At 40.1% G+C, this 12860-nt stretch overlaps 1 protein-coding gene across 1 annotated transcript in view; it reads right to left on the bottom strand.

The window, feature by feature from the left end:
• Positions 1–10508: 10508 nt before the first annotated feature.
• Positions 10509–12860, bottom strand: part of CACNA1F (calcium voltage-gated channel subunit alpha1 F) — a 102603-nt gene continuing 100251 nt past the window's right edge. Inside the window, exons 48-49 of the mRNA XM_063432517.1 lie at positions 11304–11567; positions 10509–10986 (exon numbers count right to left, since the gene is read on the bottom strand). Of these exons, the coding sequence (XP_063288587.1) occupies positions 10702–10986; positions 11304–11567 (549 nt within the window). The 3' untranslated portion in view covers positions 10509–10701. The remainder of the gene's footprint in view (positions 10987–11303; positions 11568–12860) is intronic.

A 12860-nucleotide genomic window follows, 5' to 3' on the forward strand; every position in this document is an offset into this window, starting at 1 on the left:
ATATTTTTATCGACATGTTAACAGCTGCCAATAATCCAGTATTGAAAGCACTTCTACCATAATTGAATCTGTGAAAAATACCCTATACCTTATATTTAGCACTCAATTTTAAGCTGTCACAATCTTGCCAAAGAGACCTTACCAACACATTAGCGGAACTATCAGGACACTTTAACCGAAAGCACTTTCCTGTCAATCAACTAGTAACCAAAATGTTATCATATATATGCTAAGTTTTATATATATATATATGGTTTAGTTACATATATATTTACATATATATTTAAGGCTGGTCCTGTAGTTGTGGGAGGGGCTTGGTTCCCCTTTAAAAGGGTATCCTACACTATCTCTCACACCGTTATGGGCCTGGCGAGTTGCAGGAGAAGAATTCTGGTCACTCACAAGTTGCCATCTTGCTGTTACCTGTTTTCCCTCGTGGTCCGGTTTCCTTGTTGCTGGCCGCTGGTACAATCGTTTGTTCGGCTTACCTGTCTTCTCACTGACCATTTCCAGCTCACTTCCTGCTCCAGCTCGAAGGAGACTGACCTGGAAGTTGTCCGCTGAACCATAAGCTATGGTGGTGAAATGATTCTACTAAAGTACTCATGTGGGTCCCCACTAATTATGTCATATTTTAGAATGTCCAATATCCTTCCAGAGTGGGATCTGTTAGCTCCCCTATGGTACTCGCTAGATCTTCCAATACTTTCCCAGTTGGAACCTCACCTACTCCACCAGGTAATCTTTGTTTTCACCAAATGTTCCAACGGTCATTAACCATTGCATGTTGTACCGCCTAGTCTCAAGTAGGACATCTTGGAGGGCAATTCACTCCTGAATGCCTCCCAGTATGTCATCAAGAATAGGACCTATGCATATGGAGATGTTTCAGTGGTCCTACGGGCTAGAGAACCAAGAATAAATTAGAATTATCTATCCCACTGGATGCTTATAGGCACAAGCTGGTGGACCTGGGGACACAAGTACAGGAGTTCAGCTTTCTACGACTACCATCGTTCTTTTGTGGCAAAGGTGTTTGCAGCTCTGACTCAGTTTAATCTCAGTGCAGATTGGAGCAAACTAGATACTGAGTTATTCTGCAGACACTTTGCAGGTCTTAGGACACCGGCTTGTGCAGGGTGCGCGTCCACTTCCCATTCCACAAACAAAGTTTTCAGGGATATTCAGTCCCATATAACACTACTAGATTTGAGAAGATCTTAGAAGACAAGCTGGAGCAGAACATAACTTTTTTTGGTAAGTCACAGAATTGCAACACATTTAATGCCGGCACCTGTGGCTTTAGCCCCTGCAGATTGTGGCATGTCTGCTCTTATTGTTTCAGAGCCCATGCCAAGTCCATGTGTCCTCATATTTGTTCCCTAAACCCTACCTCACATGTGTAAATATATTTGGGCTGAACTGTTACTTAATCTCCCATCACAGCATTTGGTAATTTTCTTATTGGTGGGCTATCACGGGCATTTTGACACAGGTTTTGTTCACATACCATCTGGTATGCTGGATTGCAAGAACGGCGTTAGGAGTTCCAGAAACGGTTGACGTGTTGATAAAATGGAGTTAGATCAGGGTTTTTTCGTTTTGGGTTCTTTTAAGTCCCCATCTTTCACATCTTGGAGCACAAACCCTTTTGGGGTAGTCCCGGGGAAATCCTCACACAAGCACAGAATTATTATTTGACCTATCAGCCCTCACCCCACAATCTATTAGCTAGTCTCAATACTCATCCCCTCTGACAAGTTCTCCTTACAATACTCTACAATTGAGAACGCTATCTGGGCCATTTCTTGCTACAGGGGTAGGAGCTTGGCTCAGTAAGACAGACATGGTTAACGCGTTCAAATTAATTCACATTCTCCTTGGCATCTGCACGGCATTGACTGGAGGGATCTATACTATGTTCCCTCCTCACTTTCAGGTCCAAGAGCAGTCCAAGATTTTGACATTTTCGCAGGAACCCTATGTGGGCTACTAATTAGTGTATGCAGATGCCAAACAGTCATTCATTACCTAGATGATTTCCTCACAATTAAAGACAACTCTTCCCCCCCACCCTCATAGTCTCACTGCGGCGATCAGTCTTTATGGGTCCCTGGCTATACTGGTCTCCCCAATGGAATGAAAGGTCCAGACACCGGTATACACTTGCTGGGGATCCAATTGGATTTGGTCGCAATGCAGTCCTGTCTTCCTCATGATGGGATTGAGCGCATCCTCAAAAGTATAGACCTGTACTTGCGGTTGGGCTCCTGCAACCGCAAGGAGTTACGGTCTCTGCTGGGCTGGCTTAATTTTGCCATTAGGATCATCCCACAAGGATCCTTTATTTCATCCCCTAGATCCTTCATTTCACGATTTCTGAGTTTATTTCCTGACCTTCATTCCGACAATACCCGCATCTCCCTAGATAACATGCAACTTCCGATTTACTCATGTGGACACTTTCCTGACTATATGAAATTGGATACATGTTCATCCCCCCTATATTGGCTAATTCTCCAACCCTCTGGACAGATGCAGCGGCCAACTCTGGTTTCACTGACATCAGTGGCTCTGGGGCTCATGGCCCACAGAGGTTAAGAATAGACCAGTTTTTACCAAAACATCTGCCCTATTCGAATTATATCCAATAGTGTCAGCAGCAATTTATTGGGGTCCTTTCTGGGCAGGCCACTCGGTCAGATGTTTTCATACAACCAAGCTACCTACCACATCATAAATAAGGGACAGTCATCTTCCCTGCTTATTATGAGGTTCTTAAGGAAACTTACGTGGGTGGCGGCTACACACCAATTTTTCCTCACATGCATCCCTGTTCCTGGGGTCACTAATATGTCTGATGACCACCTATCTCGTTCTGCTTTCATGCTTTTCACACGTCTCTACCTACAGCTTCCCTGCTGGCCACTCTCGTCCCTCCATTCCAGGATATGTTACTGGATTAAATGTCTTGTTAACACACGCTTGGATTCTCACCCACCTGGCACTATCTGCAAAAACTAGGAATCTTAGGATAGGGCTTGGCATTTTCAAGAAGTTCACTACGATTATCACATACAGGTTAAGTTTGATATGAAATCCATGTTAGGTTTCACTTCCTTTTGCCACCTCAATTTAAGATTGTCATTTAGCACCATTAAACTCTACCTAACAGGCATCCAACACCATATGCTGACACAATACCTTGACAAAAAATAAGATTCCTACCATCTTACCAGATTAAGGCCTTACTCAACGGAATCCAAAAATACACGACAATATTACACACTTAAGACTACCTATCTATAGTTAATTGTTCCTCTCCTCAGCTCTCCTATTAGATTTGTCACTTTTCAAAGCCCTCACTAACATGGTAATCAAACTGCTATTTACCTGTTTTTTTATGGCTCCTACAGCCAAGAGATTTCACAGCCATCAACCTTGCCTCCACGGATTACCTTAAAGGTGTCATATCCAAAAATTACTAGTGTCACAGTGTCCTTTCATTCGCTCCAAACTAGCCAGATGGGGCACACGGTTGACATACCCTACTATCCTACATACAAACAATGGTGGTGAAAAAAGTGGTCAATTTTCTCAGCTCAACACAAAACATACACGCCAACCTTTATTGGAGCTACACGGTACTATACTATACAACATTAGGCCTAAACGCAACCTACTTCTCAGGCCACTCTCTTCGTATGCGAGGCAGCATCCTCTGCATCTAGTGATAACATCCCGGCCCATGGGATGCTGGGAAACATACAACTACGCAACATATATATACCCCAACCAGTTTAAGAGATATTTCAAGAGTTTATCAATATATCCAAGTGATACAAGGGTTGTAGTCATAATAAATTTTGTTGGTACACTTCCCTTTTGCCCTCTTTATTACAGGCCTACTGCAGACCACAATCAACTGGTTTTACTTTACTAATTGTATTTTCAACTATGTTATGTTTTACTATTTATCCTACGCATTATTGCCCCGAACACAAATATATATATATATAGTTTATATAGTTTAGTTTTATATATATATATATATATATATATATATATAAAACCAACGCAGGCCTTGCACTCAATAATTCCAATGCAACCTCCAAGCACATAGATATATACAGAAAAGAGAGCATTCATCAGCCTTGTAGAATATTGCATATTCTATATGTTCCTATTCAAATACATATTAAGGTGTGGCTGTCTAATGGGTTAAACAGAACAGATGGCGTTTGCTATTCTGTAGCATGAGGTCTCTGGAATTTGCTATATAAGAGAGATTTGGGGTGGTCTTTATATGGGGAATTTCCTTATATGGCCAGAGTGTAAACTAAACGTTATGACGTAATTTGGGCTATAAAGGGCAGAGGACAAAGGACCACGCTCTCTTCCTGCTACGATCCATTTTGCTCTCCTCTCTGATATCCTGAGTTGCTGATACAAAGACGACTCTCTGTAACGTCGTTAAGAAATACCATCTGTTAAGTATATTATTGTTTCTTGTTGAAGTAATAAATGCATATTTTTTATAATGAACGTCAGATTGCATATTAGTACTTTTCATTAATATAGATATATATTAGTGTAGCGAGCCTCTGACCCAAAGAAGAAATATCTATATATATAGATATATATAAGACTTATTCAACTAAATAAACACACAGCCAGTTATTACATGCCTTATTTATAAATGTCTTAAAGTCTTTATTCCAAGTAAGACATGTTCATATGTGGGTCATGAAAAAAAAAGTTGACATTTTTTTTGTATAAGACCCTTAAAGGGACACTGTAGGTATCACTTCTTAATTTTTTTGAGTTATAGTTTTTAGAGTCCCCTGGCTCCATCCATTCAGTCAGCATTAAACAGTTTTTAATGTTTTAATGCTAAACAACAAACCATCCCCACTGTGCTGCTTCGACTAATGAGGAAGCAATGGTTTAAAACAGGGATCGTCAACCTGGCCTGGCAGATATTTGCTGCAAATTATGTGATCCAGCCTGCAGGATTCCACCACCATCTGCTTCCTACCACACCCTACAGCCAAGTCCGATAGCGTTCTACTCACCACTCCCAGTTCGGGTGTGTAGTGATGCATGAAGCCTCTACAGAGCTGCCGCGAGGGAGCTGTATGTTGAACTAAATAAACATAAAAGAGGTAGATCCAGATATAAAGACCTCAATAAACGAAGCAGCCACTCAATAGACACACTCCAAGAGAAGCCTATATAGAACAAGTAGTACACAAAGGGTGGGATTTAGTGCCCACCAAATGAGGGCGCTAAACAAACTGAGATACAATGGCTATTGAAATAGTTAAAGCTGTGACTTCAATCATATCAAAATTTATACAAAGTAAAAACAATGTCAGTAAAAAATTAAAAATTTAATTAAAACAGTACAATTATGAAACCGGGATACAAATGTCCGGTACCAACCACTGAAAGATGGAAATGGGTTCTCACGAAGCCCCTTGGTCGCGACTCCTTGGGGCTAAGGGATACCTTAGTTGATTTTGTGGTGGTAGTGAGGTCTCTGGACTGTCGTCTAGCTGGCTCTACTTGTTTCGTCCCACGATATTCGGAACTTCCTCAGGAGCTGGAGATGATCCGACTTTCCGGCGTCTCTTCTTAAAGGGACTTTCCAGTGCCAGGAAAACAAACTGTTTTCCTGGCACGGCAGGTCCCCTCTCCTTCCCAACCCCCATCCCAACCCCCATCCCATCCACCGGCGGGGGAAACCTAATGCGCATGCGCGGCATTAGACCTCCCCATAGGAAAGCATATTAGTCTACTAATTTGTCTCACTGACATATTGTTTTTACTTCTAATAAGTTTTGATACGATTGAAGTCACAGCTTTGACTATTTCAATATCTCAGTTTGTTTAGCGCCCTCATTTAGTGGGCTCTACATCCCACCCTGTATGTTGAACTAATGCAAGCTGTTCCTTGTGGTGCCCCCGTACCACCAGACACCAAGGATTGAGTGGTCGCTTCTCTCTCTCTCTTCTTTTTCGCGTTCATTGAGAGTCCCCCTACTTTACTTCAGTGTCTGTCTGTATGACTGCTTGTCTGTATAGCTATGTGTCTGTATGAGTGTGTGTATGATAATGCATGTGAGTGTGTCTGTATGACCATGTCTGTATGAATGTGTGTATGAGTCTCTATATGACCATCATAGGCGTCCGCACGGGGTGTGCCGGGTGTGCCTGGGCACACCCTAATCCCTGCGGCACGCACTATGGAGTGAGACCGGCAGGGGAGATCTCAGAATCTCCCCTGTCGGCTCATCCAGGGCTCTGCTCTCAGCCTCCCTCCCCACCGACCCACAGGCAGTGAGGGAGGCAGGAGAGGACCCGGGGAGCTTTCGCCAGCAGCTACGCCGGGTTCCTCTCACGAGATCTGAGCGTTGCTTGTGGTCCTAGTGGTGAAAGTGAACCTCTAGCCTGCAGCTCCCCATCTGAATCCGCCATTGGCCCAGATGGGTTATCCCTCAAATAAAAAGACTGTCGGGAGGAATTACTTTTACAACTACAAGCTAGTCTTAAGCTAACGTTCGAGGATGGAACACTACCCAGGGATATGTTGGTGGTGCACATTATCATTTTACCAAAGGGGGGGAAGGGCCCTACTCTATGCAGTGCTATAGACCCATTTCCCCCCTCAATAAAGATATCAAGCTATTCACCAATGTGCTTTACTTAAGGATACTTCCCCATCTGGTGCATGAGGATCAGTTGGGGTTTGTGCCTAGTAGGGAAGCCAAGAATTACATCATCAAAGTACTTAATCTTGCACACTCGGCCAGGCAGTATAATGGCTTGCTCTTTCTCCACTCTGCCGATGCTGAAATGGCATTTGACTGGGTTGGTTGAACATTTTGGGTGACCACACTGCACCATATGTGGTTTGTTGAGGCAGTGAGCAAATGGGTCGGTGCCATGTACACTGTTCCACAGAGAGGTTGAGGGTGAGTGGCGCTTTGTCAAGGCCAGTAAATATTGTGAATGGTACTTCGCAAGGGTGCCTGCTCATGCCATAACTATTTATTTTGACTATGGAACCTTTGCTGTCGGTCATTAGATTGCATGGCAGTATAAGGGGGTGCTTAAGGGCCGGACGGAGCACAAGGTTGCTGCTCATGCAGATGTTATGAAGTTCTTCGATAACCCTCTCCAATCTCATGACACTGTTTTTAGAATAGGGGTCTCTAGCTAATCTGAAGCTGAACTTTGACAAGTATGAGGTACTAAATGTTAAAACTAGCATGGAAGGTCAATATTCTCACACTCACTCATACAGAAACACTCACAGATCCACCAGTACTAAACACATATTACATAAACAGCTACACACACACACAGACACACTGCCACAGACATATACAAACAGATATACAATGCCACACATATATACACACTGCTACATAGATAAAAACAGCACATACAGATGGAAGTGACCACACAAGTGCATATAACTCTCGATGTGCTGTGTTTCAAGCAGGAACACTGCACATCCAGACTTTACAGCCATGACGACTTCAAAAAACAGAAGTGATCATGGTGTTTGGAGCAACCGTTTAATGCATCCAAAGCAACGTAAAGGTAATTCTATGTTCTACCAATATGAAAAACTCAAATATACCAGGTCCCCTCTAAACAACTTTGTATTCAGTTGCCTGAAAGTGAATAACAAAGAATTGGCAATGCAGTCTGACTCCTGCAGACACCATGAACTATAACAACTATATAATTTGATAATTTGCCAATAAAAAGATATGTGAGGTTGATGTAAAGGTTAATGCCAGGTCGTATGGCCTATAAAGAGTAAAACTTTATCTCTTTTTTTTTACGAGGAATCCATTAAAGTATGACATTTGATCTCAATTGTCTAAGCCAGGGGTCCTGGAAGTCTGGCAATGCATAATAAGAGTTGTAACTCTGCATCTAGGGATTTTGTGAATCGCTGTTGTCAACAAAGGGTAGAACACCAGTCCTGTAGGCAATTTTTGTATATTAATGCTGCATTTCTCCCTGGTTTACAATGCTAATTCTATAACAGGATTATCAGAGAAATCCTATCATCATAATTGCAGATCACAGTGACCTAGTCCATCAGGACTGATTGCTGTATTTCTAAGGACCTGTTGCATGTAGCAAAACAATTTATTTAATTTTTTTCCCATCCATTTTTCTCAAACTGTGGTTTTGGTGCAAGGTAAAAAAAAAAATACAGCCTGTTTTTATTTATTTATTTGTCATTTCTCACTGTGTTTAGTGATATTTTAATAAATAAAAAAGCACCAACAAGACTTTTTCACTGTTAATACATTATTTTGCTGTTTTCATTATTGCTAATTAAACATTTGTGTTTTGTGGTTTTCAAAGGCTATCTGAGCATGCTGAGAGTCACAGTCAGCAGCAGGCATACATCTATATTGAAACACCCAAAACTGAGTGCTATATTTTGGTATAAACCAGTGGTTCTTAAACTTAGTTTTTGGCAGGGGCCCAAATTATATATTTTGAGATAAAGGTTGTGACCCCTGGAAAATCTGTAAATGTTGTTCCGTTCACACCAGTGACCGAGGTACGCTTAACCCCTTAAGGACACATGACGTGTGTGACATGTCATGATTCCCTTTTATTCCAGAATTTTGGTCCTTAAGGGGTTAAAGACATTGACCCAATTTTCAAGTCTTAAAAAAAAAAAAAAACACAGATCAGTTACCTATTTCTTAAACAGTGTTAATATTAGAATATTATAATAAATAAAAGCGTAATATGACTGCCCACGGGAAGGCAGTGCTGCTGTAATATAGAAAATTCTATGTGCAGTTGCATAGTGTCTGACAATTAAAATCTGCTTATTTCTGCTAGGTGAGAGTCACAAAATAATTGAAGGACACTCCACTGCCCAAATACAAACAAAACACTGTTTAGTAGATAAACCTCAAATTAAAACATGAATGCATTTCATTATGCATTTGTATTAGAAGTATATCTAAAAACAGCTTACAAAAGCTGCAGATATCTTGTCTGCTGCCTCTTAAGGCTTTCACCTTTTTTCTGTGGCTGTCAAATCACAGACTTCCCAAAACATCTCAATGAGAAGTCTTTGTAAGGCAGATGATCTGGGCAATTGCTGCCACTTGAGTCTAGCTCCACTGAGCTAACCAAACACAGAAGGAATGGTCCCGTTGCCTGATTGACACCCATAGGGTGTAACAAGATTAATTTATATGAGTGCCAATTTATATTGAAATCTGCACTTTTTCTAAAATAAAAAAAAAATCTTCACACATAAAACACTTCAGAAAGCTGAAGTGCTTTAGGGGTCTGGAGTGTTCCTTTAAGGGGTGAGAACCATTGTTCTAACCCAGGGGTGGGGAACCTTCGGCTCTCCAGATGTTTTGGACTACACCTCCCATGATGCTTTGCCAGCATTATGTGTGTAAGAGCATTATGGGGGATGTGGTCCACAACATCTGGAGAGCCGAAGGTTGCCTATCCCTGTTCTAACCTATAGTGTAGCAACTGCTATAATAAAAGAGAATATACTGTATGTTCAAACTTTTCCTCAATATATTTTCCCATTATCTATTCTGTACCATAATTCCCAAATGATGGTCTCAGTTAGGCTGGGTGTAGCTTTCATGGGTTCCTGTACTACCCCAAACATGATTCCTAATAAGGTTATATATTGTATCATACTGAAGTGTTTATTTAATATATCAATTATTGCTTTGTTCAATAGCACATAGTTGTACCAGGATGACACTGTTGGTTTTTCATAGACTGCCACAAAGATTGACATTTGTAGAACTCTCTAAATTGTCAGCAGGATCTTCTATCTGGCACAAAACCGATGTGGAACATATATTTGAAGTTTGTTCAGTAGAAAAATCTAACAACCATGTTTTCTACTGAGATCAGAGCTGACGTCTATTCAAGGCAATGACTTTTAATGGGCAGCAGGGCATGACTAACTCCATGAATCATTTATTCTGAAGAGTTTTTGCTGCGGTTTACCTTGAGTATTTTACAGAACTCTGTAGAATCACACAATATAGTAAGACCGGAGCAGAAGAGATAGAATGTAACCGGCGAAGCCTACTGCAACGCAGTAATCTTGCTTCTCAGTTTGCTGATAGACAACATGGCCAGTTGACTGCTAGCAGTAGGGAGTTAGGGGAAATGTATTATGGGAAATGGATAGTCAAAGTTGCTCACCTGCCTAAAACTTCTTCTAGGTTTTTCTTGGTGATGTTGTTACTCGCCAACCAATAGTTTTAGACTGTTCTTCACCATCGTAGAAGTTTGACATCTCTAACAATCTCAGAGACTGGTATACCACATATCCACATATGCTAATGCAAGCAGTTTGTTCCAATTATTCACTCAGTTCATCATTGTTTGGAATTTATTTTTTAAGTAAACTTTTTATTTTTTATTTTTTTTAAAGGCCAAATTTTACCAAGAAAATCAATGTTTACAAGTAGTACACAAAGAAATTTTATTACTTCTGCTTATTGTAAATACTTTTTTGCTGAACGATAATTTCTCTGTATTCACAGTTTAGCATTTTTTGGTTTCTCTTTTTTATCCATTAAGACTATTGTGTCCCCATATTTAAAATAAGTGCTTTGGCTACAGTCTTCCCAACAAGAATGGAAGTCTATTATATTATTAACGTCAGAAAGAGGACACACAGACCATCTCATCCCGCAGTTCCTCTTCATCTTTACAATGTATTGACTCTTCGTCGCTGTACAAAAGGCCTTGCCCAGTCAGGTCGTCTCCACTGCAATTTCCATTGCTCCCGACAAAACTTCCCTTCCGACTTTGACTGAGCAGATCACTTGCGGCACTTTCCATTTCATCGACAGTCATGTGGCAGGCATCGGCAATCTCACGTTTTGCGAAAGCAACAAACTTTGGGTCTCGTGCGTACAACCCTAAACCTTCTGATATCAAGACCTGCAAAAGAAAGATGTAGCCATGTGAAAACTTCAATGATAAAGAAATTTTAAGCTAATAGCTCTCTCTGTGTTTGTTTATGTTGCGACTATTTATTCAAATATCTGTTGTTTGAATTATACTTTAAATTTTTTTTATTTATTAATATTTATTTTACAAATATTTGTAATATAAATGTAATCAGCTTCAGAAATATTAGCAGTTTTCGTAAAATAAATACCAAATATTTGTTTTGCTTGGATTAAATTTTTTTTATATATATATATATATATATATATATATACATTAAAAAAATGTTACATAAAATTCCAACTTACGGCTTCAACTAGACTATCGGCACTTCCTCGTTTTTCAGTCAGTCTCTGGTGCGGCACATGGAGATGGGTGTAAGGGCAGTAAGGCGCCTTGCTCTCTTCTTCTCTATACCAGTGAGCACATGGTATTGTAGGCAGGGTGCTGTCTTCATCCACCAAGATAAGAGGGGCATATAGAAGTCGTCCCCGTTTTGGAGGATTTGCCCATGACAGAGAACCGCTGGGTGAGTAAGTGGTTCTTTCCCATGAATCTGAACTTCCATATCCCTGATGAGGGCAGTGGGAAAGAGAACACACAAAACATGTACAGTATTAGGAAGGATAAGCAAAATAGATATATAGACAATTTGTCTAAATAAATCAAAGTAGGCCCGTAGGAGTGTAGGGCATCAAGGTCCATAGATAACTACTGCTTATTTTATAAGGAATGTAAGTAGACATATATGTGTAATCTGAGATGTTTTTTTTCTGAAATATAAAACATTCAGTACAACACATCCTTTGCATTAGAAAAATAAAATTTTGCCTCTACATTATTATTCATTCTAAAGTAGTCAAGGTTGTTGTGCTCAATATTATTAGGCAATATAATTTTATATTAATATCTAATTTTGTTTGAATGGTGTCTTATTTAAATTCTGTGTGTGGGCTATTTTATGGCATACAAAGTTTAACATTAAAGATCATGAAGAGCGTGATTTAAATGTTTTTTTTAAGACTCGTTGACACACAGTAAAATCAAATTCCCATAGCATCAGGCATAGGAAACCTTCGGCACTGCAGATGTTTTGGACTACACCTCCCTTTGCCAGCATTATGGGTGTAAGAGCATTATGGGGGATGTAGTCCACAACATCTGGAGTGCCGAAGGTTGCCTATCCCTGCATTGGGTCATCGAGATATGAATATTCTGTATTTATTTTTCCACTGTTTATTGTATTGCCCATTCTGTGTCTGTGCCCTGTAGAATATGTAGACTCTTAATGAATAGACACAGCAAATAATAAATGGATGTTCATATATTATGTAGCTGGACTGCCACAGATTAAGTTTGTGAACTATATTTTCCACAATTTTCGATAAGCTAAAAGGTGATATAGAATGTTATATTACAGGCCATTTAAACCTTAAAGACTGACTGGGCAACATGGTAAATGTATTTCACAATCATCAGCAGTGTTGGCGTTAGTCACCCTTCATTTACAGCAATGATAACCACCCTTTCAGACGTCTCTTGTGCATTCTATAATGAATTTAGAGGACGTGTCATTCAGTAAGGCCAACTAAAATTTGACACATATCGCTGATTTTCAATCACCCAACAAAGGACTGTTTGAGCACGAGTTTATATTTACCAAGTGGTGTTCTCATTAGCTTCGGCACTAAATACAGATGCCTATTGCATTTAAGCTTTTATAAAGTTTATGCTTAATTAAACACAGCTTGAGCTGTCAAATGGTCATCTCAATTTTCAAGTTACAGTTTTCCAACAATTGTTGCCGTCTTAATTTTATATTAGTCAATAGTCATGTTATAAGTGTTTTTTTTTCAAAGTGAAGA

Source organism: Pelobates fuscus, chromosome 9, assembly GCF_036172605.1.
Source record: "Pelobates fuscus isolate aPelFus1 chromosome 9, aPelFus1.pri, whole genome shotgun sequence".
Lineage (NCBI taxonomy): Eukaryota > Metazoa > Chordata > Amphibia > Anura > Pelobatidae > Pelobates > Pelobates fuscus.